The sequence below is a fragment of the Phyllostomus discolor genome, chromosome 13, assembly GCF_004126475.2.
Source record: "Phyllostomus discolor isolate MPI-MPIP mPhyDis1 chromosome 13, mPhyDis1.pri.v3, whole genome shotgun sequence".
NCBI classification, from domain to species: domain Eukaryota; kingdom Metazoa; phylum Chordata; class Mammalia; order Chiroptera; family Phyllostomidae; genus Phyllostomus; species Phyllostomus discolor.
Window position 1 is genome coordinate 43,614,756 of NC_040915.2, and position 26,964 is coordinate 43,641,719.

Genomic DNA, 26,964 nt, shown 5'->3' on the forward strand with positions numbered 1-26,964 from the left:
CCAGCTCGCCCGGCTCCTCCTGCCTTAACCGCGGGCGCCCACGGACGTGCGGGCCTTTGGGGAAGTGCGGGGGACCGCTGTCCGAAGGGCTCCGTGTGAAACCGTAGGAACACCGGGCGGTTGAGGGTTGCCTCCTTGGGGCCCCCGTCTTACAAGTTCCCACAGCAGCCATCCCGTGACGGGGGTTTCGGGCTGAACTCCGGAGTGGGAGGCCTGGAGACCCCGAGGGTGACCAGAGCACCGGCAGCCAGCGCCCCCCCTTGCCGGGCAGGGGCACGGACCCTGGCCTCAATGAGCCAGGTAGCGGGGAGCAAGCCCAGGGGGTCTGGCCTTGGGATGGGGGCCCCAGCAGAGACTCGGCCCCCCCAGCGCCTCCCTGGACAGGCCCCGTTGCTCGTCAGCCGACTCTTAGACCTCCCCGGGGAGCCGCTGGGGCCTCGGGGCATCTCCCTGAAGCTGGGCCTGCAGTCCCTCGGGGGACCGGCGGACAGTCTGAGATAACCCAGGCCACCTCCCTGTCCCTGGTGCAGTAAGCCTAGAAGGGCCGCTGCCGATGGGCCTGATCGCCGGGCTGGGACGAGACTTCCCTATCTCTCTCCGGCTGGCCTGGCCTGGCGACCGGGGCTGCCCCAGGCGCTGCATCGGGGCCCCAAGCCGTCCCTCTTCTGCACTGCCAGGCAGTGGCCCCACAACTTGGTTGCAGAACTGTCTGGGAAGCCCCACACTTCCCAGGGAAGCCTCAGGGGGTCACACTGCTCCCCCACAAAACAGTGCCCCCCCACCAGAGAGAGAGAACCGAGGTTCCGAGGAACCCTGTGCTGTGCCGGGCAATCACAACCTGGGGGGCGAGCAAGGAAAGGCTCCGGCTTACAAATCGGAACTTATAGGGTCCCCACACATCTGGGGGACGGGCCCTCGGAGACCCTGTTGGTTCATCTGGGGCTAGGTGGAGAAACACCACACCGGTCTGCAGAGGAGCAGGCCGGCTCGCCCGAAGGCCTCCTCGGCAGCAGCAGCGAGGGGCAGCAGCGAGGTCTGGGGAGCCTTGTGAAGGGCTTTTCCCTGCCCCAAGGCCGGTGGCCGCCTGTCAGAAGGCCCTTCCCCAGACAGGACTTGGCCCCGAGAATGGCAGGACCTGAGATGTCTGGGGGGAGGGGCTGGAGGGAGTGTGTGAGCAGGGGCCGAGGCAGGGCGGGGTCGGGGAGGAAAGGTGGGGAGTCAGCAGTCGGGAACGGGCGATAACGGCCCTGCGGCACCAGCCCCGCATCGCCGTGTGGGTCCAGTGTGACCCCCCACCCTCCCGTTTTTATCCAAAAGGAAGCCCCAAGCCCAGAAACCTTGAGATGTAAACTTTTTGATCAAAAGTTTTAGAATACAGTGAGCGCCTAGTGAAATGGGGGTGGGAGGGGCCGGGGGAACAGAGTCCCTAGCAAACTCCTACACGTTCATCGAGGCCCCGTGCATGGAGACCCCGTCGGCAGTCACTCCCTCTGTGACCCTCCCCAGTTCAAGTCCGAGGTCCTGGCACCTCTCTCACCCTGTCACCTGCTGAGCGTCTGTTGGCGTGTAGCGTCCCCCCACCTGCCCGTCTGACTCATCTCATAGCTCCGTGACCACCGGCGGGCACAGAGTTAATGCCTACTGGGTGGTGAATGCATACTGGCCATCAGGGACGCCCCATGGTTGACCCGGGCAGGGGAGGAGAAGTGAACCAGTGCTAGTGAGCGCCTGCTGTATACCAGGAGCCTGCTCTACGTGGTCTTAGTGGGCGCACTGTCCAAGCATGTGGCTGTGCGGAGGGGTTGGGCACCCGACCGACCACACAGCCCACCCGATGGGGGCGTCCCCAGATGCCTGCAGCACTTCCGGGGGTGGCCACTCCTCCAGCGTTTCCTGCCCCAGTTCTTGAGTGGGAAGAGGCCCCACCCGCTCTGTGGCCCAGCTGGCCTGGCAGGGGGCGGCTGTGTCGGGCCGGCTGCCCCGGTCGCTGGCTGCTATCCGCTGACCGGGGTCACGCCCCCTCCCAGCCTCCTCCCCACCCTGCCCAGGGCTCTCCTGTCACCTGACCTGCCCTGGTGGGTGGTGTCTCCTTTCAAGTGTCCTTCCCCGGAACAGCCTGTGCCGACTGTCCCAGGGTGCCTCCCGGAGGCCTTCAGCATCCTGACCTTGCGTCACCCGTCTGGGCCGGGTCCCTCTGTCCCCGTGCTGCTGTGCGGGTTTTTTGGAGGGGGGGTATGGGAGGGTCTCCATTTCGGTCCTTCATTGTCCTGTTCCAGAGCTTCCCCTCTGCCACCCTGTGCTCTGTCCACTCCTTCTCACTGGTCCTGGGACGTCGGCGGCTCAGCACGGGCCGCCTGCAGGCTTGGCTGGCTGACTTGGAGGCGGCTTGAAAACCGTCCTCGTTTTCAGAAAATGAGGGCAAATATGTGGGCGATGATGTGGCGAGTGTGGAGCCCCCCCGCACTGCGGGTGGGGGCGTGGGGCGGGGCAGCTGCTGTGGGAGGCAGTCGGGTGCTTCCTCGGAGAGTTACACACGGAGCGGCCGTACGGCCCAGCAGATCCGCTCTCAGGTGCACGCCCCAGAGAGTTGGAAACAGGCGTGCAAACAAATCGCTGTGCACAGATGCTCCTGGCACGTCCATTACAGTAGTCGGAAGGGAGGAGCAACCCCCATGCCCGTCAGTGGGTAAGAGGATACATGAAGGGTGGTCTGTCCATCCAGAGGAATATTACTCAGCCGTGAAAAGGGACGAGGCACTGGCCCCTGCTACAGTGTGAACGAGCCTGGAGAACGTGATGCCGAGTGAGAGGTGCCAGACACAGGTCACGTGGTGTGTAGTCCCACTGATGGGAAATGTCTGGTGGGTGCCAGGGACTGGGGGGCTGGGGAGTGACTGCCGATGGGTGTGGAGTTTGTTTTGGGGGTGACGGAAATGTTCTGGGACTAGACAGGGGTGGTGGCTGCACAACATCATGAGGGTCGTAGATGCTGTGGAATTGTAGGGCTTAACAATAGTGAATTTTATGTTGCGTGTATTTTACCACTTTTAAAGGTTTTTATGTATTTCTAGAGAGAGGGGAAGGGAAGGAGAAAGAGAGGGAGAGGAACATCAATGTGTGGCTGCCTCTCATGTGGTCCCCACTGGGGACCCAGCCTGCAACCCAGGCATATGCCCTGACTAGGGATCGAACCAGCAACCCTTTGGTTCAGCAGCCTACGTCAATCCACTGAGCCACACCAGCCAGGGCTATTTTACCAGTTTTTAAAGCTCCTTTCTGTGGCAGCGGGTAGGAGGGCCAGGTTTGGGTCTGGCTGCGATCAGGTGATACAGCATGCTAGGATCCATCCGTGGGACAGCCCCCGCCGGGCGGTGGCTGAACTTGAGTGAAAATGCCCTTAGCCACTGGGGAAGGAAGGGCTTGGCTGGAAGGCCGGTAACAAAAAGGGACAGGCGTGTGACTTAATGTCAAGGGAAAAGGAATAGAGAAGGACTCGCCGGCTCTGCTTCCAGCAACTTCTGCCGAGCGGGCAGTGGTCTCGGTGAGACCTCAGGAGAGCACAGTGGGAGGGGCGAGCGGGCGGGTTTCTGAAGGGGACAGCTGGGTGGGCTGGGGGGCAGGTGCCGTTTCTTCTGCTTGGCCACCTGTGAATTGCTGCTTGTGATGAAACCCTGAGTCAGGTGGGGGGGGCTCGGGCTGTGGGCCCGGCGGTCCTGAAGGCAAACAGTGAACAGGTGGCCGCCGGCGCAGGGGGACCGGCTGCACAGAACGTGAGCAGAGGCCCCCGCGAGTCCCTGAAATAGCGGCCTCGGCAGGCTGCGGAGGCCCCGGCGGGGTGGGCAGGTCCGTGTGACAGGATGCCGAGGGGGAGCCGGTGGCGGCCGCCAGGAATTCGTCAGCAGCATCTCTGCCCCCTGCAGGCGGAGCCCGGCGGGGAGGAGAGCGTCTCGGAGGCGGAGAAGGCGGCCATGGAGCTCAAGGACCCCAACCGCCCCCGATTCACGCTGCAGGAGCTGCGGGACGTGCTGCACGAGAGGAATGAGCTCAAGTCCAAGGTGTTTTTGTTGCAGGAGGAGCTGGCGTACTATAAGAGGTGAGCGTCCCTGGGAGCCCCCAGGCTGGCTCCTTCTGGGGGCTGTGCAGTTTGGGGACCGCTAGCTCCTGCCTGGGAGACAAGGGTCGTATCTGTGTCCATTCCGGGGACTCGCAGTCCTTTCGTGACATCCTCAGGTTCAGGTGCGTTTTATAGTCCAGACCTTTCCCGCTGTTAGAGAACAATATATTCTGTGTATAGCCTGCCACCACCGGTGAGGTCTGGGGCCGCCCCCCAAGTAAAATATATGAATACATCCGCAGCAACAGGTACTAAATGGGATGAATTAGGATTGTAAACACCCTCATGAGAGAGCGTGTCAGGTTTTGCCAGCCACGAATGTCCAGAGAGTGAACTTCGATGTTTAGAACCTTTTTGGGTTTTGGAAGTGCAGATGAGAGATGGGGGAGCCGTGCACCCTAAGTTCCACTCCGTGGTCATTGAACTACTCCTTGCACATGTCAACGCCGCGCCGTCCAGTACGGGAGCCGCTCACTGTGTGGCTGTGTAAATGAGCTCAGTTAAAGTGCAGCTCGAAGTTCAGTGTCCCCACTGCACTCGCCCCGTGTCCAGCGCTCAATCGGCGCTGTGGCCAGTGGCTGCCCCATCGGACATTCCCATCACCACAAAGTTCAGGGGGCAGCACTGCCTCTGGCGTGCACCCCCAGCCCCCCGCCAGGGCCACTTCACACTCGCTCAGCTTCGTACACGCTGCCCTTCCACGGGTTCCTCCGAACACGCCGTGCCCGTTGCTACCTCAGGGCCTTGGCACGTGCTTCTCCTACACCTGGGAAAACAGTCCCCTTCATTCTCCCCGCAGTTCATCCTGGCCATTCAGGGTTCGGGTCACATGTCACCTCCACATGGAGGCCGTCCTGCCCCGTTATCCCCCAGGCAAAGGAGTGTCCGGCCCTGGTCGCTCTCACATTACCCTGTTTCACTCCCTTCTGAGCCCTTTTCACCATCTCCCATGAGCCCTGGTCCCTAACTTGCTTGTTTTCTTGTCTGTTTCCATAACAGACTGAACAACATGAGACCAGAAACCTCGCTGGTCTGGTTCAGGGCTAGGTTCCCAACGCTTCGAATGGAGCTTAGTGCAGAGTAGGTGCACAGCAAGTATCTGTGGATCGGAGACCCGGAAGGAAGGACAGGCGCACCAGATAGGGCCCCTGCTCCAGCAGGAACAGTAAGAGATGCAGGGAAAAGATGATGCCAGATGTTTTTATTGAAAACCTATTGTATGCCTGTCATAAGAACGTTTTACTGGTGCTGTGTGCTGGCTGTTCAATGAAGGGAGAGATCACTTCTGGTTTGGGGATGGGGTGGCAATCAGGAAGGCTTCGTGGAGGAGGTAGCATTTGAACTGGGCTTTCCCTAAAGGACAGGGTACTGTTCGAGTATGGAGATGTTGAGGGTGGGCGGCATATTCTTGAGGGAAGAAACCACAGAGGCACAGAGACAAGCCTTTGGCCAGCACAGGAAACAGGAAGTAGCTCTGTTTGGCTGGAATCGTCGAAGGAAACTGAAAATAGAGATGCGGGTCCTTTTCCTGAAAGGCCTCACATTGGACCGGCGGGGCCAAAGGGACCCCAGGCACCCGTGTCCATTGCCTCCCGGGCTGAGTCCTCCTAACTGGCCAGCCCCCCGCCGGGCGGAGGGAGCCCCCACAGGCCACAGGTGCCATCCTCCTAGGTCTCCTTATTCCAAGTCCAAGTCCTCCCAGACCCCCAGGCAGTACCCTTCTGGAATATTCCAGCTCTCATGGCGTTTTTAACTCTTTTGTCTTACACCTCTTCACCCCTCCAGCGAAGAAATAGAAGAGGAGAACCGAATGCTCCAGCCTCCGCCCGTCGCCCACCCGAGAATGTCCCCCCAGCCGGAGTCCGGCATCAAGCGACTGTAAGTGACGTGCTTCCCGCGCACGGGGCTGCTCGCTCACAGCTGACCTGGCGGTGCACACGGCCTCTTGCTCCCCCCCCATTCCCCAGGCCCCGGCTCCAGGACCAGGCTTGTCACTGAGCACCTCCTGCTGAGACAGGCCTAACCCTGGTGCATGGGACGCTGGGTCTGCTCTTGACTCTGAGTTCCTCTGACAGCCGGACGCCAAGTTCCTCCTGGGTGTCCCTGGGCAGAGGGGTTCAGGAAAGGCCCAGAGGGGCAGGGAGGCCTCGGGGCCTGTGGCTGCGTCCCAGGGCTTGCTTGAGTGTGTCGGGTAGGCTGTGTCCTTAAGAACAGCAAATAAGGCTGGTGGGGGGGCGGGGTTTGAGCTGCTTGAAGGCTTGGCGCCCCAGCCCCAGGAGGTCCGCAGTGGCCCCCGGTCCGCCCCACGTGTGCATTCTTCCGATGGCTCATCCACCTGTCCCTCCATCTCTCCATCGAGTTTTTACCGGTGCATAACGCTGTGCATGCAGAGTCGGGCTCGGGGTGCTGTGGGGGGCGCCCAAGGAAAAGCCACCCAGTCCTTGCCCTCAACTAGACTGAAAGCCCCTTTGGGGGTTCTGTGCGTCCGAGGACCCCTTTGAGATCATGTGGACAGCTTGCAGGCCCTTTTCCCTGGGTGGGGAGGTGAGGGGACGTGCACAATTTTGCAGACAATTTCAGGTTCATTGGCCCCTGCAGTCCTTCAGATAAAGGGTGAAGCGCTCCGGTCTAGTTTGCTGATGTGTACAGAGAACCTACTGTGTGCCAGGCCCTGTCCCTGCAGGTGACCTCATTGTGTCTTCACCGTGGCCCACGGGGCAGAGGCACTGCCCGTCCCATTGCAGAGTTAAGGAGACCGAGGCACTGAGAAGAATCACCTGCCTGCGGTCAGACAGCTAATGAGAGAGAGAGCCGGGGTTCGAACCCAGGCAGCCTGGCCCCCGAGCCGTGGCCTCGGCTCTTCACAGGGAAGCCTCGCGCTCACCGTCTGCCCGGCTCCCGGCCGGGATTCCGGCTGCAGCCGAGGCTTCCTGCAGAGGAGGCCTGGGCTCTTCCCCCAAACCCCAGCAAGAGCTTTGGAAGGCCAGTGTGGGGGGCGGGGGGGGGGTTGGGGGGAGCCACCAGGAGCATGTGGGGAGAGGCACTGGGGTGTGGCTCAGAGGCTTCCAAGGACAAGCAGAATCGATCTTGTGGGTTTCTTTTTTTTTTTTATTTTATTTATTTATTTTTAGACAGAGGGTAAGGGAGAGAGAGAGGGAGAGAAACATCAATGTGTGGTTCCCTCTTGCACACCCCCTACTGGGGACCTGGCCTGCAACCCAGGCCTGTGCCCTGACTGGGAATTGAACCAGTGCCCCTTTGGTTTGCAGGCCAGTGCTCAATCTACTGAGCCACACCAGCCAGAGTGGAAATTAGCTTTTTTCCCCACTCGTTTTTCTACCCACACCTTATTAGGCTGTGGTGTCTGATCCTCTTTTTGAGAGTGTTCCAGAAAGGACTCTGGGGCCCCATTTTCAAAGCCCTTCTCCCGCCTGCGTGACCTCTTGTTGCTCAGCAAGACCCGGACTGCGGGCCTGGCAGGAGGAGCAGCTGGGATTGGGGAGCCAGAGACAGACAGACAGAAAGGGACAGAGCGACAGATGGAGACAAAGCGGGAGGGAGAGCGAAACCGATCTCCCACCCTGGGGTGCAGGTGGCCGGCCCCAGGCCCTCCTGGATGGCTCGGCTCGGGGATCAGTAGCAAAATCAAACTGGCACAAAGGCCTTTTGACCAGCCCGGGCGGGACACTGGTCCCCTTTGTCTGGGCTGGCTGCAGAGCCGCACCAGCACCAGCGCGGGGGCCCCAGAGCCCGGGGCAGGGACGGCTTTTCCCTGGGGGCTGGGGGCGGGGAGCGGCTGTTCTTCCGAGGGGTCCACGCCTGTGTCCCTGCCCACCCCTCACGCCTGGCCCCTGTGGGGTCCGTCCGGCCCCTCGGTCCTTGCACTGCAGGGTGCGTGTCACATGGTCTGTCGCGGGCAGCTCACAGCTGCTTTCCACCTAGCCTCATGCCCTTGACCCGTGTCCCACCCACCCCCAAGTCAGCCGTAAGTGCCCTGGGGTCCGAGGGGGATTCACGGGCCTCAGGCACTAAGGCGTCTGCCCCGAAGTCAGAGATTCAGGGCTGGGACGTTGAGCCCCTTTTCCCAGAGGAAGAAAGGGAGCCTTCCCTGGGAAGCCCGTGGACTTCTTCGGTCCTGCTGCTGGGAAGGGCGGAGGTCAGGATTTAACCCTTGAACCCAGGCCACCCGGCTCTCTCGCTCTGCCTCCCCGCCCCCCTCCCCCACACTCATCGAGTGCCCAGCTCTGGGCCGACCGCCCGGTCCCCTTATCTCTCAAGTGCCTGTGAGCCAGAGATGCCAGAGCCTACTCTGGGCTGAGCAGCTCACGGGAACCAGAAACCCTGCTGCCAGTCACAACAGTGTGCCCAGGAGACGGGCCAAGAATAGCGTGTGACAGAGCAGCTGCTGGCCCGGGCGGCCGGGTTGGCACTGCCCGGGCGGGTCATGCGGGAGCGCCTGAGCGACTCCAGCCTCGTCCCCAGCGGGGCGCCAGGCACCGGCGTCCCCTCTGTGTGGTCACAGCTCTCTGTCGGGGTCTCATGGACGCGTACTCAGCTGCTCGCTTCTGAGTGGGGTGGAGGGGCTGAGCCGGAGGCAGGCGGTGGGGGCAGGGGGCGGCCAGGGAGGCTCTGGGCCAGACAGCGCGGCCTTCCACCCCGGAAAGGAAAGGCCGGCCTTGGGGTCGGCGCCGCCCACGCGCCCAGCGGCAGCAGAGCATTCTGTCCCTGCCCTCCTACCCGCCCCCCTCCCCGCTCCAGCCTGGAAATAGCCTCTCCGTGGCCCCACGTGACTGGCCCGAAATGCCACTGCGGGTGGCGGGTCGCTCGGCTCGTCTTCCCGACGTGCGCAGGGCGTCCTAACCAGCTGCACCACATCCAGGACGTGCGTGACCTTTTGCCAAAACAGGCCAGTCTCCTTCATGCAAGGCGCTGTGCCTCTGGAGGAGGGGGCTTCTGCAGGGGGGCTCCTGTGATAGGCAGGCGGGGGGCTGTCCGTCTAGGGAGCCACACAGAGTCTCTCAGCCCGGCCGGGACCCTCCCAGTGTGCGTCCCCCCGCCCCTCTGCGTCCGTCCGGCTCCCTTCACATCCCCAGTGGGGTCCCCCGTGTCCAGGTAGGCGGACGCCTCTCCCGCCCCTGCACGAAGACCATGTCTTTAGGGGCTCCCCGTCGTGCTGAGAGAGGGGTCCTGGCAAAGGTGGGTGTAGTACCGTGGGGCTCGGAGCCCTCGGAACCCTGGCCTCCAGGGACCGGGCCCGTTCATTCAGCAAGAGTTATATCCTCTTCTCGGTGTCACCGTGAGAAGCCACCCCGGTGGTTCTGCCCAGATGCCAGCTGCCCTGTGGGGCCCATCAGAGGTGACCCCACGTACAGAGAGTCCCCAGGCCTCACTGGAGACAATTATCTTGTATGTTTTCCCAACCGTCCTCCAAAAAACCAAACCAAAACAAAACAAAACAAAAAACGAGCAAAGCTATTCAAACTACAATGTAGTGGTTCGGGTGGTGTTTCCTCTTCATTGTCCTTGCCCCCCCGAGCGGCCGGCGCCCCGCTCTCGGCTCCGACCTCCCCAGCAGGCGGTGAGCGGCAGCTGTCTGCTTCAGCCCCGTCCGGCCTGGCCGTGCTGGCCACCTCTCCCGGCCGCCCTCCAACCCCCCCACCCCGGGTCATCTACGGGGCACGGCACTTGCAGCTCATGGCAGTTGGGGCAGATGTGCTGGAAGGCACCCGAGGGTGCCCCCGCTGACTCCCAGAGCAGGTGGGGACCCCTCGCTTCCCCGAGCCCAGGCTGCATCGGCACCATCTTCCCTTGGTGGCTGCCCGGGCCGTGGCGGTGTGCTGGCGGTGCCATAACAACGGTGCCGCAAGCCGGGCGGCGTAAACCGCAGAGATGCATTACAGTTCTGGAGGCTCGAATCCCAAGGCCAAGGTGTCTCAGGGCCCGTTCCTTCCGAGGCCATGAGGGACACCCAGTTCCGGGCCTCTCTTCGGGCCTCCGGCCGTTTGCTGGCCCCTGGAAGCATCGCCCCAACCCCTCCCTTCGTCTCCACACGGCGTGCTTCCTGGGCGCACACCTGTGCCCGCGGACCTGCTCCAAGCTGACACCACTTCACTGCTTACACCTGCACAGACCCTGGTTCCAGGGAGGGCCACATCCCCAGGCCCTGGGGCAGGGGGGGGGGGGGGGACTTCCACGTGGGGGTGGCGCGGGCCCCGTTCCACCCAGAACGCGAAGCAGGAGCGAACCCCTCAGCCGGTGCGGGAGTGGAGCACGTCAGCTCCCATGCCTGCCCGCTGCCGTCTTCTCTGAGCCTATCTGTGCTTTTCCGACCAGGATCTTTACAGCCATAATGCCCATGGTAGCGGCTGGACTGATCCTGGACGACCCCTCGCTGCAGCCCGCCCGACGGCTGGTCTCCCTTGTAGGCACTGGGGTGTGGTGTGGTGTGTGTGTGTGTGTGTGTGTCTGGTGTGGTGTGGCGCTCCGCCTTGGGAATGCTCGCCGCGGCTGCCGCTGGGCTGGCCCGTCGCCTCTGGCCGCATCAGCTGCATGGCCCTCGCCCGCGGGCTCCCGCCGCCGCCCTGGGTGCCGCGCACGCAATTGCACACACGCCACGCACGGCGCCCGCGCTGCACGAGTGAGGCCGTGGACGTCTCGGGCTCTGTCACCGATAATTCTTTCTGTCTTTTCTGTTTCCGTTCTAAATCCACCTTGCCCATGATCCAGTAAAGAAGGTCCTTTAAGTGACGGGTCAGTAAGCCACGCCCGCTGTGACACCCCCGCCCCCACCCCGAGTGACACTAACTCTGTGTTCTCCGTCTTCGCGCCCCAGCTTCCTAAACCGCTGTTTTGCCAAGCCGTCGGTGGTGGCGAGCTATTTCATTTTGCTTTTTTTAAAAAAAGGAAGAGCGGAGGAGGGGACCAATGTGTTGATTCCGTCTGTGTCCCCTGGGACAGGAAGTGGCAAGTGGCTTATCTGCTGGAGTCAGACAGAGGGGAACCCTCGCGGCGCTGAGCCGTGCCGCCGCTGTGCTGTGGCCGGCTCTGCGAAGAGCTCCCCGGTAGCCCGGGACGCACACCGGCCCTTCGTGAGCCGCCACACGCACCTGTCGTAGCGGAAGCAGCCCTCAGCTGCTGGGGAGACCCTCCCCAGATAAACGGGGCGTGCCCCAGCTTCACGATGAAAGACCACCTCCCCCCTGGTAGGAGGTGATGGTAGGACCTAGTGGCCACAGAGCAGGGAAGTCATTTCACCCAGATTCAATTAAAACTGGACTCCTCGGGCTACACGGCCGCACACGGGTGCACACGAAGCTAATGGGGGAGCAGACGGGGGGGGTGGGGGGGGGGACTAAAAGTAGTTGGTCTGAAGCTTGGATTCCTCCGTGGTTCACTCCTACCCCTGCCCCCGGGAAAGATAACACGGCAACTCGATTACTTACCAAGGTCAACAGCCAACAAGCAAGGGTAGGGGAACTTGGGCAGGATAAAAGGAACCTTACGGAAGAGCAGGAGAGGACAGGTGGCAGCTGAGAAGGGGTTTGGGGAAATGCTCAAGGAGGGTGACCTCCCGTCCGCCGGCCAGGGCCTGCGTCTCTGTTCCGGCGGAGCTGCAGCAAGCCTTGTTGTCAAGGGGCCGCTTTCTGAGCTCTTGGCCTGGGGTGTGTACCTCGACCTCTGAGGCATCGGATGGTTCACTCTGACCGATCACTGACCAACAGTCACAGCCAGTTTCAAAAGACCTCTCGGTCTGCATCCGCTGTTTCTGATGGAAGCGATAACTCCTACAGGCTTTCGCCAGCAATCCTTTTCTGACACTCCCAGTGATGTCTCCCAGATTCCACTCACACGCATAGTCGTAGTGTCTGTCTATCCGGGGAGCCACGGGGGTCCTATTACCGTACTTTGTAATCCTCTCATTTTCCCGCATCACCACGCTCGAGGCCGCCTCAGCGGGAATGCCCACCCCTGGAATCCGGGCTCCGCGGTGCCCCTTACCTAGCTTCCTGGCTCACTAAACGCACAACTGCACACGAGCGTTCGCCCTGCACATCAGGCTCCTCCCACCTGCCACGTGGCTTTCGCGTGTTAACCTTCTCTGCATCCTTGGGGCGAAGAAACCCACGGTGTGTGTCCCGAGTAGCTTTTTCCTTGCACTTGTGGCGAGAAGCCCCTGGCAGCGGATAAGGTAGGAGGTCACACGTGTGCAATCCCTGTTTGCACTGTCACCTCCAAGGTGCCGTGGCAGTGACACCTGGAACCCCTGCTGCTTTCCAGTGTAACTCTGCCCCGCAGCCCCCGACTTGACCTGCTCCCTCCCACCGTCGGCTGCTGTGTGTCCCCGGCATTGCAGAGCATGCTGATGCGTGCGCCCACGGCGGGCGGGAGCTCATTGCTGTCTCTCCTCCCGAAAGGTTTAGCTTCTTCTCGCGGGATAAGAAGCGTCTGGCCAACACGCAGAGGACCGTGCACACCCAGGAGTCCTTCGGCCAGTGGGCCAACTCCCACCGTGACGACGGTTACACGGAGCAAGGACAGGAGGCCCTGCAGCACCTGTGACCGTGGCCCTCGGACCCGAACCAGCCGCCGCCGCCGCCGCCCGGACGTGACCTGGCAGCCCCGGTGTCACTGCCTCGCACGCCTCTCGGTCCGGGCGCGCCCTCAAAACTGACCCCTCAGACCCGCTGCTTTGAGGAAGCACACTGAAAACCTGACGCCGAACTCTGCAGAAACATTTATTTATACCCGGGGCTACCGCCGTTTGTAGTAGATGACTTGGATCCCTTAGGATACATATTTAATGAGACTGGGAGTGAAGGCCAGACTTTTGCATTAACTTCAGTAACACAAGCTTCTTGAAGCCAAATACGTCACTCGCCGCCGTGTAACGGCTGTTGGGCTGCTCGGTATGAAACTCTGTGGCCAGAGGTTTTGTTACCGCATTTGACCTTCTTGAGTGGGAGCGGTAGGTGCTCATTCCTTACGTTCTTGAGATTGTCACGGGGATTGCATTTGCGTAGGGTGGACCCGGGAGACATGCGGGGCCTCCAAAGTCACAGGACGAAGACACAAAGCGGCAGAAAAGGTGGACAGGGTTCCTCCCGCCCAGAGACTGGGAACAGCTTTGCAGGAGCCAGTGCTTCCCTCTGGCCCCTGGTCACTGATCGTGCCTGAGCCGCCCAAGGCCGGGGCTGGGGGCCTGGGATCCGCTGGGAGTTACACGCAGCACTAACCAGCCAAACAGTTGCTAAGGATGAGATTGCAACATTTCTCGTGTGGGTTTTTTTTTTTTCACTTGGCATCTTTTCTCCTTTTACCCCTCACTACGTCAAATACCTAGCCCCCGCCTCCCCCGCCCCCGTGAGGAAGACAAGTGTCCCACAGCAGGTTGGGAACAGGGAGCTAGAGCCCGGGGTGGAGGATGGTGAGTGGGGGAGACCTGTGAGAGCGGGGGCAGGGGCGGGTGAAAAGTGGGAGGGTGGTGAGTGGGGGAGCCGGCGGCCCCCTCTGCAGCTGGCGAGTTGGGGCTCTGCCCAAACGATGCTCTTTCCCTCCACCCACTGAGCACGCAGGGCGGCGGGCTGGGTGCTCGCGGATGGGGAGAGGTGGCATTTCCTGACGGGGGACACACGCACATGGGACGAGGCCCCTTTTTAACACACTCCACTCTGGTCAGCTAAGAAACAAACCGTGGGGTCAGCTTATCGTAGTCTCCAGGCTGTTCCCGGCTTGCTGACGGCACCCGTCAGACAGGATGGCGTTGCTGGGCAGCAAGGTTCTCAAAGCTGACTGCCCGTTAGAGTCACAAGTTTGTTCTCAGAAGCGTGTGCGCTGAGGAATCCCGCCACCCCCCCAGCCCCTGACCACCTTTGGTCACCCTCCCAGGGGTAACCAGGATTGCCAGTTCCTTGGTTGTCTTTTCTGAAATCATTTATAAACCTGCATGCAATTGTGTAAAAAAAACAAAACATATATTTTCATTCTTTCACATAAATGGCAGCATCCTCTAGATACCTGCTTGCTGTCTGGTACCTTTTTTCTTAGCATGCCCCGGACCGGGCTTCCTGTCGGTGCACAGACCCTGGGTCTCAGCCAGGAGCGGTTCTGCCCCTGGGGACACTTGGGTTATCACACTGGTGGTGGCTGTAGCGGGCCGGCTGCTGTCATCCAGGGATGCGACCACACACCCTGCACTGTGCAGGGCGGGCCCTGCACGAAGAACTGGCCCACAGGCCCCCACCAGCAGCACTGCTGAGGTGGAGGCGCCCTGGTCCCCCTGGTGGAGACGGAGTCCTCCCAGTCCTCCCGGAGACAGCATGGCAGGCTTTCACAAGTGCGCGCCCGGCTGCCGAGTAAGCTGGAAGCGGATTGGCTGGGTCAGCGCTAAGTGCCTTGGTCACGCAGACGGACTACTTGAGTCCCTGCCGGGCGGCGGTCCACTCTTTTTTTTTTTTTAAGTTACCAGGGTTCGAACAAGACTAAACCCAACCGTTCAGGGACGGGGTCTGAGAGCGTGTTTTTTAATCCAGCGGTCCCTGACCTTTTTAGCCCAGGGACCAGTTCCGTGGAAATTTTTCCACGGATGGGGGGGGGGGGGGGTTAGTGGGTTACCGGAGGCGGAGCTCAGGAGGCAGTGAAAACGCACCCCCTGCTGTGCTGCCCCGGTTCTTGTTAACAGGCCAGGAAGTGGTACCAGTCCGCGGCCCAGGGGCTGGGGACTTGCGACCCATCCGTATTTTGGCACCCGGGGTTGACAGCACACCGCAACTGGTTTCCCGTGCTGTCTCCCAACACCTGCTTCCCTAACGGGTTGCACTCTTGCTCAGCTACAGCTCCTGCCGACTCACTTGGTGCCGTAATGGGGAGCGCGTAGTAGGCAGAACACGGACGAGATCGGGCTGGTGTTCCTGCACAGCTCTCCTCTGAGCCCGGAGATTGTAGAGTTCTGTGCTGGCAATTCGCAAAGACCACATTCTTTCTAAAACCGTTCTAACAGCTGACAGCAATTTTAAGACCCAGCGGGCTGCCTACGTGACGAGATTCATGCTCTTAATGCAAAAACCTGGTAACGCATGTGTGAGCCTTGATGTTAAATGAGACATTTGTGTTGCGTGAAGTATCCTGAATTGTAAGAGCCTGAACTTTCAAACCAGAAATGCTAAATGTCACTTTCATGGCACCACGTGAACGGGGTGGCACTTACTCAGAGCCCCCAGGAACTGAGGTCGGTGCACCCAGCTCGACAACAGAGGCCAGACGGCCAGAGGGAGACGGCCACTCGATCCATCCATCCGAGCCGGACACAAACCTGTCACCGGTTCATCTCCACTTCACTCCCTTTTGAGCTCTCTCTGTCTCCGAAGGACTGGAAGGCTGCCAGAGACCGCAGCCCCATAGCGCTGCACCTTCGGTGTTTCATGTTTCAATTTGTCTTAAAAGACTTTATTTACTTTTAGAGACAGGGAGAGAGGAGACAAACACCCATGTAGGGGAGACACACAGACCGGTTGCCTCTCGCACGCCCTCTGCTGGGGCGCTGGCACGTGACCCAGGTGCACGCCCTGCCTGGGAACGCAACAGGTGACCTTTCAGTGCTCGAGCCACTGAGCCATGCCCCCCACGGCTGGTGTTTCATCTTAAATGTCAGACTCCCATCCAGAAAGGAAAAAAAAAAAAAGACAAAGGCAGCATGTAGCTCAAGCACAGAGTAGCATCTGCTCAGGAGCAGCTGGCCGCCGCCTGGATCACGGCTCGGGCCGGCTTGGGTGCCCAGTCTCTGGACGTCCCTCCTCCCTGGACTCGCTTTTCCGCCCCGTCTTTATGGCGGTTCCGCCACCCCCTGCTCTGTGCACACGGAGGTGGAAGACACATGAGTTACTCTGACCAGGGCTGGGCTCCCAGGAGTCACAGATCAATACAAATGATTTTTTGGTCATGCCTTCTTTTTGCCAAGCACTCGAAATGGTCATTTTCCAAGAGATGGGAGAAAATCAAATTCTCCAGATAAATTCCCTACTGCCAAATTAAACACCAGTACCAGACCATTACAGCCAAATTGAACACCGGTGGCCCCTGGCTGCGCCCTTCCGTGCGGAGGCCGGCGAGCACAGAGCTGTTCTCAAGCTCGGTCAGTGGTGTGTCCCGAGCGCCCCACGGTGAGGAAGAGAGACTCCCAGCGTCGGCATTGAGCTGGCACCTGCGCTTCATCAGCACCGGACTCATCCTCCGTGTAGAAGCCACGCGGGCCCCTCCGCCCTGCTTCGGGCTCTGTGACCGGGGGCGTCGAGCCTCTACTTACCCCTGTCCTTCTTCTCCCTGCCCTTGACCCTGTCCTCCCGGAAGTCCCTGTCCCTCTCCCAGTCGTTCTCGGGCCACGCCCGGGCCGGCTCCCGCTCCTGCCGCCTCTTCTCCCGGCCCCGGTCGTGGTCCCGGTCGCGGTCCCGGGGCCTGGACTCCCAGCGCCTCTCTCGGGACCGGGACCGCTCCCTCTTCTCCCTCTTCCCCTCTCTGTACGGGTCGTTTTTAATAACGGGCAAGTTAATGGGCTTGCGGAAGGGCCGGTCCCGCCCCCCGAATCTCAGCTGCCCGGATTCCTTCTTCCCCCCCAGACCTCCTCCGAGCCGCCGGGGGATCCACCCTTTGAGGGTCCTCTCCAGTTCGTAGTCCACGAAGATCTCGTGCTGGTCGATGACCAGGCCGTCGGCGTCCCGGTACGCCTTGAGGAGGGCCCGCTCCTCCTTGTACTCGATGAAGGCGTAGCCTTTGGAGAAGCCGGTGACCAGGTCCCTCACCAGCCGCAGCCGCCGGATGTCCCCGTAGCGTGAGAACACTTCCCTCAGCTTCTCCTCTTTGGTCTGCAGGTTGAGTCTCGCCACGAACAGGGTGAGGAGGGGGTCCCCCGCGACGCCCTTGTTGGGGGCGTACCGCGCCAACATCGCCCTCCAGACTGCACGGTCGTGGGGGTCCTCGTCCGTGCCATCGATGCTGCCGGCTTTCAGGGGGTCGTACTCCTTGGCGATGGGCACCCAGTCGTTCATGTTCTAGGAGAGACCACAGGGAGCGTTTGTGGAGCGCCTGCTGTGAGCGCCGCCTCTGGGCCCGTGAGGCGGACCCCACCACGCACCCCTCCTCCCCGGGGAAGGAGGTGGGGTCCCGGAGGCCGAGGTGCCCAGCTAGAAGGTGGGCTCCGGAGAGGCTCTTACCCACCCTCCCCGTCCCCACCCTCCCAGGAGGCAGCAGCGGACAGCTAGGCCCGAGTCGGATGTGTATCATCTCAGTGGATTGAGCTCGGGCTGCGAACCAAAGCGTCGCAGGTTCAATTCCCAGTCAGGGCACATGCCTGGGTTGCAGGCCACGGCCCCCAGCAACCGCACATTGATGTTTCTCTCTCTCTCTCTCTATCTCCCTCCCTTCCCTCTCTAAAAATAAATAAATAAAATCTTTAAAAAAAAAAAAAAAAAAGCCAAACACTACAGAAAATCAGAAGTCGAGGGACTCGGCCCTCTGACCTTCACTTGGCCTGTCTCCATATCCCACCGCAAAACCCGTCCTGCCCAACGGGGCCCCCCGTGGCTCGCACGTGCCCTAACCCGCCAGCCCCATGACTCGGCCCACGAGACTTCCTCTGCTGGGAACATTCTCTTCCTTTCCGCCTCCCACATCTCCACTTGCGGAAATTCTGCCGGCCTTCCCAAGCCCAAGTCTAGCCTGCAGCCTCCTCCCCAGGAAGCAGACCCGTCTCTCCCACAGCTCGTGGGGCCTCCTGTGCCGCACTCACCAGTGTCCCCGCCACACACAGTGAGCACTGCTCTTCCCCCGGGGGCTGCTCGCTTCACCTCCGGGCCCTGGGGCCCTCCCTGACACACGCTGGGGGTCTGAACCAACTGCAGCCCCAATCAGACGGAAAGGAGCACTTCACTGAGCACCGAGAGGGACAACACAGCCCTGTCACCATTTTGTAAAAGGAGGGCATGTACATCTGTCATCATTAACAAGCAACTCGGGAGAAAACCCCTCAGGAATCCTCACCCACAAAAGGCTGACGAACAGCCGGAGCAATGGGAGGAGCACCGGGCACAGTGGCACAATTGTGCTGGGTCTGGGCTCTGCCCCTGGGCTACTAAGAAGTAGCCCAGCATTTTTCAGCTCCAAAGCTTGAGTTCTTCACTATTTCCTTAGATGGCCATCATAAAATATAACCCTTTGGAGATGGGTATAGAGAAAAAACTATTAGGGTTCTGGGAGTTGGAGGCTGAGACCCTTTCCCCATTCTACACGAAAAGGTCACAGAGCTCCCTCAGATAAAAATAATATTACTGTAACCCTGGCTGACGTAGCTCAGTGGATTGAGCGCGGGCTGCACGAACCAAAGGGTTGCAGGTTCGATTCCCAGTCAGGGCACATGCCTGGGTTGTGGGCCAGGTCCCCATTCCGGGGCTTGTGAGAGGCAACCACACATTGATGTTTCTGTCTGTTTCTCCCTCCCTTCCCCTCTAAAAAAAAAATAAAATAAAATCTTTAAAAAAATGTTTTAAATTAAGCACAAAAAATATTGTTATTGTTATTGTACACAGAGCTTAAAGAGATTCTCAAATTAATATCTGGGCAATTACAAAGGGATAAACACGGCTTTTGTTTTCTCCCTCATCTGCACAGGCTTCTAGCAACACCACATAGGAGAGAACTGCGTTCGTCTTTCTGGGTACACGTCCTCCGTGGCAGCATTATGTCGGCATTTCCTACAACCTCTTTGGCGTGATAGATCCTCGCCATTATTTTATAAGTGGGGATAGGATGTGAGAGACGAACGGTGTGTCGGGTGGAGGTGGGTGGGAGGTTTAGCTAACCACTAAAAATAAAAGCATGGAAAGTGAAAAAGAGCATTAGACTGGGAATCGGAACACCCAGGTTTCAGGCCTGGTCTTACTTTGGGCAAAATGTAAATCACCTGGTAAAATGCAGCTAAACGCCACTCCACTAGGCTTTTGTGAAGACTGGATAACTGTCTCTGAAAGTGCTTTATAATTATAAATTATTATACAAATAAAAGTTGTTATTATTAAGCAAACAAAGCACGTCCCTCCTTACTGAGTCTGCAAAACAAGACGTTCCCGCGCTTTCCACCCAAGTGGGAACAAAACTGAACCCCGGACCTCGAGCCCTGGCGGGCATGCGCAGTGGCGCCGCGGACGCTAAGGCGGAAGTGTTCGTGGGAAGGCCTGTACCCCCCAAAACCCCGAAGTGCCTCCGCCTTAGCCGCCGGCCCCTCGCCTTCTATCGAGCGGCAAGGGCCACCTCTCCAAAGCAGTTATTGTCCCAGCCCCCCGAACTACAACACCGAAAGGTCTTCCTCCTTTGCCAGGTTTCAACATGGCGGCCATAGGCGAGCGGACACAACGTCCGGGCCGAAATACCTGAGTCCTTCCCGCCGCGGGGCCCAGCTCCCTCCACGCCTCTCCCACGCACCTTAGCTAGGCTCGCGCTTCCTTCCCCACGGGAACCGGCGCGGGCTGGAAACGATGGAAGCCTGCCTGCTTCTTGGTGCCTGCCTGACCGGACCTTTACATTGGGAGAAGCAGATTCGTCACGGACGCTGTTTTTTGGGGATTTTTTTTACTTCCGCTTTTGTTTGAAGATATTTAATCCTCTGTATTGAGCATCGGAGGCGTATTCTTTCCGAGGAGAATAAAATGTCTAATTTTTTTCCACGAAGGCAAGACTTGCTAAATTGCACCGTTGAGTTGAAAAACTATCGAATGTGCAGTTAGGCGTCCGGGACCCGCCGATTCCCGGTGCGTCGCGCTCGGCTCGGTGAGCGCCGCGGGCGGCTGTCCGCAGACTCCCGTCTGTCGTTATTCACCGTTTCTTTCAATTATGGTTTCTTCAGAACACGCGTGTGCCGGCTCACATGAAATCCCGTACGTTTTCCCCGCGTTTCCCTGACTCCTAGGTGTCATAAGGTCGCTTTCCCACGAGCCAACCCGTTCTTCGCAGCGCGGGGACTCGGGAATCACGTGGGTTCGTGTTACAGTGCGGTTTCCGGGGCCCCGCCGGGGTCTGCGACCCCAGATCTCTGGACATTCTCATTTTCTCCCCAAGTCCCAGGGGATTCTGGGAGCTAGTGAAGGACCCCTGCCCGTTCGTGGGAGGGGCCGGAAAGGACCGCGTGGCCAGTCCATACGTGCAGAACGGGGACATGGGTGTGTTTTGGTTATGGGGGTTTTGGGGGGGGATAGGTGAAGGTATTCGGGTAGATGAGGGCTTCTCGCGCCCTTTCTTAACTTTGGTGGCGGGTGTCTTGTGATGTCCATACGCCTCTCATTTTCGGATTAATCCCTGCAAGTGGGCAGTTTCTGCAAACACCCCATCTCATTTTCACCCTAATCTTATTCTTGGAAGGTAAGCTTGTGTCGAATTACTAAGGGTGTAGGACCAATACCGGGTCTCACTGCATCTCGGATACATAGGTGAGACGTGGGCTCTAAGTATCTAGAGCTTGTCTGAAGTACATCTTCTTGGAATATATTAATAAAAATGTATTTTAAAAATACATTCTTGAATAAAAAAATAAGCAGTATCTATAGTTTACATTTTTATGTTTAAAAAGGTATGTGGTGTATGTAGGGTCTGGCACAAATAACACCCCTCGATTACAAAATCTTTTATTATGAAATCACAAGCATGTCATTCTGTAACATGACAATAAGCACACTGAAGCGCACCATGTGACATTTTAGGTGAACATTTATGTTCAGATGAAAACTGTAAATTGTCACACCCATGTTATTACCCTGCCAACCACACTCAAGCAGGCCTTCCCTCTGCCGGACCCTGTGTACATGCAAAGGAATGCTGTTCAGCCCCGAAAAGGAGATTCTGGTCACTACGGCAACCTGGACACACCTGGAAGGCCAAGTCCTGTGTGATTTGCTTTACACACAGGGCCTGGTGAAATTCGTAGAGGCCGAAGGGCAGTTCCCTGGGGCTGTGGGTGTTGAGGACAGTTGTTCGGCGAGCACAGGGAGGATGGAAAAGCTCCGGAGATGGGTGGCGAAGGCCACACGACCTTGTGACTATGCTGAGTCACGTTCATGCGCTGCACTACACACTTAGGAGCGGTTACAGTCATGACAGTTGTGTGTTTACCACAATAAAAAACAGTTGGTATGTGTGCACCCCAGGAGCACTGAGCACAACCGAGCGCCCAGACCTCAGTTTCTGGTGTCCTTCCCCGATCAAGGTGACCCATGCTCCTTGCAGAAATGACTGATTCTAAGACTGGGCCGAGGAACCCACGAGATGAGCTTGGAGCAAGCCGTGGTGCCGGAAGTCGGAGAAGTGCTGAAAACCACGGAGCCCGCCAACGACAGCACAGTCAGGGTGCGACGCACTGACCGGAGGCTCCCCGGGACCGAGGCAAAGCAGCTGTTGCGGCAGCCTGGTGTTAGGTGATAGCCCAAGATATGAAATGAACCGGGCAGAAGAGACAAGCCTGCAATGCCAAGTTCCAGGTCATCTGTGCAGCCAGCTCCTCTGTGGGGAGGATGGAGTGCAATCTTCTACCCCTTACGTGTGGGCCGGGCACAGTGACCTCCTTCCGAAGAACACAGCGTGGGAAAGGGGAGTGAGGAGGGACTCCACAGGACCCTGGCAAACATGCGTCAGCCGGGGATCAGGTCGATGTCTACAGTGTAAGACGCCTCTGGTGCAACGTGAGACGTGATGCACATGGCACTTTACCTCTGTGAGCTTCCCCCCCAAAACCCGTGCCCCAGTCTAATCGTGACAGAAGCACCAGGCAAATGCCAAGGAATGTTCTACAAAACAGCTGACAAATCCTCAAAACTGTCAGGTCACGGAAAGCAAGGGGAGTTGCAAACTGTCAGGGCCGAGAGAGACCCACACTGTTACCGTCAGTTTTGGCTATGTAAATTTCAACTTAATTAAAATTTTAGGCCCTGGCAGGTGGCTCAGTGGGTTGGAGCGCCAACCCGTACTTCAAAAGGAGGGTTCAGTCCTTGGTTAGGGCATATTACCTTGGTTGTGGGTTTGATCCTGGGGTGGGGTATGTATGGGAGGCAACTGATTGACATCTCTCCCTCTCTCAAAACAATAAGCATATTTTGGGGTGAGGATTTAAAACAGCTTTTTTAAACTCAGTTGTGTCAGCCACATTTTAAGTATTCAGTAGCCACAAGCAATTAGCTAGTGGGTACCATGTTCGTCTTCTTTCAGCATAATGTTGTCCATGTTCACCCAGGTTGTAGCCTGTGTCAGAATCTCCTTTTTCTATGGCCGCGTGATATTCCACTGTGTGGGTGGATCACATTTTTCCATCCATTCGGTCGGGGGCATTTGCGTGGCTTCCACCCGCTGGCTGCTGTGAACCCTGCTGCAGTGAACGTAGATGTCCAAACATCTTTTCCAGATTCTGCTTCCAGTTCTTTAGGTCGTGCACCCAGAAGTTGTTCTATTTTTAATTGATTGAGAAACTGTCAAACTGTTTTCCACAGCAGCTGCCCCATTTCACACCCCTACCGACCATGCATGAGGGTTCTAATTTCTCCCTGTAGGTCCTCACCAACACTTGTCTTTTCCTGATTTTTTCTTTTAATAATAGTCATCCTAACGGGTGCAAAATGACATCTTCACGTGGGTTTGATTTGCATTTCTCTAATCAGTCATGCTAAGCATCTTTTCATATGCTTGTCAGCCTCTTAAAGGGTCATCGGAAAGACATGACCATGACTGTCACATCTATATAATTAAAAACTACTTAGATGCAAAATTAAATATGTTAACAGCCCTGGCTGGTGTGGCTCAGTGGATTGAGCCCCAGCCTGCGAACCAAAAGGTCGCCGGTTTGATTCCCAACCAGGGCACATGCCTGGGTTGCGGGCAAGGTCCCCAGTTGGGAGCATGTGAGAAGCAACCAATGGATGTATCTGTTGCATATTGATGTTTCTCCCTCTCTCTCTCCCTCTCTCTCTAAAAGTAAATAAATAACTTCTTTTAAAAACTCATAACAAAATATAAGCCAAGCAGAAGCCCTGGAGGGTGACACGGCCAACTCTACTGGAGACTTCTCTAGAAGTTTCACACCGATACAATCTTGGAGCAACCACTCAGCACTGGGCTCTGGGCAAAGCTCATTTTATTCTCTTAACAACTGTGTGAGGGGCATATTATTACATTCCAAAGTGGAGCACCAGCGGGCATGGAGGGTCGGGTGGAGGACTTCAGTCCCTCCACCGCCATAATCTCCTTTAGTGCTCCCCCAGCTCTTTCCCGTGAATAAACAGTTCGCCTGAGTTTTTGTTGTTTTTTTTTTTAAAGTGGTTCTTACACAAATACAGAACTCAAAGACGTGCCCTTGGCACCACCCTTCCTGCCTCCGGATTCTTTCTAAAGATCTTTAACTCCAAGAGATGAAGTCACTGACCCAGGACTGCAGGCAGTTAACCCAAGCTGGGAAAATCTCCAAAATCTTTGTTGTTTCCGTGCAGGGTATGAGCGTAGCAAGACCAGAAAGTCCTTGAGAGAACAGGAAGAGAGCCGCGCCGCATGTGCCACTCAGGAAGTGAGCGGTGCCACCCATACGCAGACGGGCGTGAGGCGTACGGGGCTTGATGCACCAAAATAGGACCGGCAGGTACCTGCTAACGGAACTTTCCTGTTGGGGCACTCGTCTAGCCGCTAAACGTTTGTACGGGTCTATTTTTATGAAGTGTGACCCACCCACTTCTTCTTGTTTCCCAGTTCAGTTTTTCCTTTGTTTAACCATGAGTAAGCCATGAGTTAACCTTGGGCTCTCCGGTACAGTCACTGTGGTTTCTACTAAAAGAAAAGAAAATGCAACTGCCTATTACTGCATGCCTATCTTCAACCTCAGGGGAAGAGTGTTTTTGAAATTATTATTTTTTTATTTATATTCACTGTATTTTTTCCATTACCATGTATCCCCCTTATACCCTCTTCTACCTCTGCCCATCCCCTCCCCCCGAATTATTTTTAAAACGTCATACAATCATGCACCACTGGGACTTTTTGAAAAGCTTTTTGTAGACAGTCCCTGTGTGTCCGTGGGGCAGCTGAGCTCGGAGCAGCCTCATTCAGTCGCCTGATACAACTCAGCTTGCGAGCGGCTGAGCCAGCCGAGGTCTGAGCGCGTGGGGTCCGGTCCGGGCTGGAGCCCCCCGTGTGAGCACTGTGCTGTCACTCGCTGCTTTTCACACTTGAGCGTGCATCAGGATCACCTAAAGGGCTTGTTAAAGCAGATTGCCGGGGCCCACCCGCAAAGTTTCTGATTCAGTGGGTCTTGGATTTGCATTTCTAAAATGTTTCCAGGTGAGGCCTGGCTGGTGTGAGTCAGTGGGTTGGAGCTTACTCATATGAACCAAAAGGTTACAGGTTCGGTTCCCAGTCAGGGCACAAGCCTAGGTTGTGGGTTTGGTCCCTGGTTGGGGCACTATAAGACGCAGCCCATTGGTGTATCTCTCCCACATTGATGTTTCTCTCCCTCCCTTCCCCTCGGTCTAAAGTCAAGTTAATAAGCATGTCCTCAGGGGAAGAGTTAAAAAGACAAAAGTTTCCAAGTGATGCCTAAGTGGCTGGTCTGGGGCCATTTTCTTTATCCATTCATCCATTGTGGGGGAGCTTTTCCAGCAGAGCCCACCCCCCCCCGGCCCCCGCGGATGAGAGTAAGTCTACCAAGACTTTATCTGCTGGGGAGGACAGATAGTCAGTCTCTCAGAGGGGAAGGGGCTTGAGCCTGTTCCTCAAGGGGCTTCTACTGGGTTCGATTTGCACAGGAATACAGGTAAAGCTCATCAATCCTTGTCAGGCAGCAAGGATCAAACAATAGATAACATTCAGAGAACTATGAGGGCTTGTTCTGAGTCAGGGTCAGATAGCTAGAGGGCCATAAAACTTTGGGAAACAAACTCATTTGATGCTTGGACCCTTACCACTTAAATTGAGGGCATTCTTAGCAAAGCAGGTTTCTCGGGATTTTACTCATTCTTCCTTAGCCCTGATCTCCCTGGGGACCCGCCCATTCCTGTCCAGGGCTGTACCACCCTCGGGCGGCATTGTTTAGGGCTTAAGTCAGGTGGGGGAATAAGGCAGCCTAGAGATTAGGAGACTTCTTACAGGCAGAAAGAGGACTCAGGCTATGTCAAAGCTGAGGGGTGAGGGCCCATCACCCCCTTTTTCTATAGTCCCCCAAGTCCTTTCCTGATGGCCCCTTCGTGACCATGCCTGTCTTAGGTCATCCCTCCCTTGAGGAATCTTACCCGTCATTGGCTAACCAGTCATCCACCTGGGGCCAAGCAGGGGGGAGTAAAAGAGGGCAGAGGCTGCGCTCCTGCTCAGATAAGCTTTATCTCCTTAGTGGCTTATGGTCTCAAGGTCCTTTACTCGGCCTTAGCCCTGGGCAGGGTAGGGTGGTGGGGGGTTACAGCTTCTGAAACCAGGCAGGGAGGTTCTCAACAATCTGTGGATGGACATTTGGGTTACTTCCACCTTTTGGCTGTTGTGAATTAATGGAGCACACTTTAAAAACCTCTACTGTAACTTATAATTGGTTTCACAATTTCCCAACAGAGAAAGAAGGGTCGTGATTACCTGCCAACAGGTGGTGGAATTGTAGGAGGGTCCAAGAGTTAAGGTCATTAACACTTACTTTGTAATAATGGCCCTTATCTATTAATCCTTATTATGTGCCAGCAATGGGAGCAGGCACTTCCGATGCCTTATCTCATCTAGCCCTTACACCAGTCTTGGGGATGGCTTTTATTTTTCCCAGCTTCCAGTGAGGAAACTGGGATTTGGAGAGATGAAGGAACTTGATCTGGCCGATGTACCAGCAGGCCAGACTGGGGAGGTCCAAGTCGAGACTACTTGAACTCCATGTCCCATTGGCTGAGACCCTACAGGCTTTGCACACAGTAAAGGCTCAGTAAGTACTCTGTTGACCAAAAGAACAACAGAATCTTCTACAGCAAACGCACAGCTTCTCGATGGAAGACCTTGACCCTTTAAAGGCACGATGTACAGGTTGCACTGTGTAGCAAAGGGTGTAGCAAACACAAGGAAGGGAGATCCGGTGCCTTGGAGGGTGGACTTCTAGAGAAACCATAAACAGAACTTCGGATGCCCACGATGGCTCTGACGAGGCTGACGCCAGTGGTGGTGGCCGAGGACAGTGACGGTAAAAAAAGCAGTTTGGCAGCATGGAGCTCTTTCTGAGAGCGTCGCTTCGCTTAGCAGCAGCAAAACACAATTCCTGTGTCAGGAGATTAACCCGTCCAAAGGGTGCGATGCGGTGGCTTTCAGGCGATTCACAGAGTGTGCAGCCATCACCACGGTCCAACGTCAGGACATTTTCATTGCCCCCAAAAGAAGCCCTGTCCACATTAACCGTCACTCACCAGCCGTCCTCCCCCAGCTCTAGATGATGGCTGATCTGCTCTTTCTTTTCTTTCTTTTTTTTTAAAGATTTTATTTATGTATTTTTAGAGGGGGGAGGAGAAAGAGAGAGATAGAAACATCAATGTGTGGTTACCTCTCACGTGGCCCCCACTGGGGACCTGGCCCGCAACCCAGGCATGTGCCCTGACTAGGAATCGAACCTACTACCTTTTGCTTCTTGGAACAATACTCCGTGACGGATACCAGGCCAGTGGCATGCATCGCGGCTGCGGATGCTCATTGAAACACGAGAAAAACATACACACGGACAACTGAGTCCTGTGGGGAAATAAGGACAGAATGGCCACTCTCTCTAGTGGGGAGCACCATGGCCACCCTCCCTAGGGGAGAGCCCCGTGTTCTCCCGCCCGAGCAGGCTT

General features: G+C 57.3%; 2 protein-coding genes across 7 annotated transcripts in view; one reads left to right on the forward strand and one right to left on the reverse strand.

Moving 5' to 3' along the window:
- Positions 1-14,123, forward strand: part of RILPL1 (Rab interacting lysosomal protein like 1) — a 30,898-nt gene extending 16,775 nt beyond the window's left edge. Inside the window, exons 5-8 of one of the 6 annotated variants that reach the window (XM_036014718.1) lie at positions 3,921-4,093; positions 5,900-5,992; positions 10,448-10,535; positions 12,529-12,617. In XM_036014718.1, coding sequence (XP_035870611.1) covers positions 3,921-4,093; positions 5,900-5,992; positions 10,448-10,535; positions 12,529-12,534 — 360 coding nt within the window. In that variant the 3' untranslated portion in view covers positions 12,535-12,617. Of the gene's footprint in view, positions 1-3,920; positions 4,094-5,899; positions 5,993-10,447; positions 10,536-10,840; positions 10,865-12,528 lie in introns of those variants that run through there. The other 5 variants (XM_036014719.1, XM_036014717.1, XR_004900554.1 and 2 more) reach the window with 5 other exon arrangements.
- Positions 14,124-16,174: 2,051 nt separating this feature from the next.
- SNRNP35 (small nuclear ribonucleoprotein U11/U12 subunit 35) lies at positions 16,175-20,036 on the reverse strand. The gene is made up of 2 exons (XM_028528695.2): positions 19,580-20,036; positions 16,175-17,154 (listed from the first exon to the last, which is right to left on the reverse strand). The coding sequence occupies exon 2, from the start codon at positions 17,149-17,151 to the stop codon at positions 16,405-16,407; it is 747 nt and encodes a 248-aa protein (XP_028384496.1). The 5' UTR covers positions 17,152-17,154; positions 19,580-20,036; the 3' UTR covers positions 16,175-16,404.
- Positions 20,037-26,964: the final 6,928 nt, after the last annotated feature.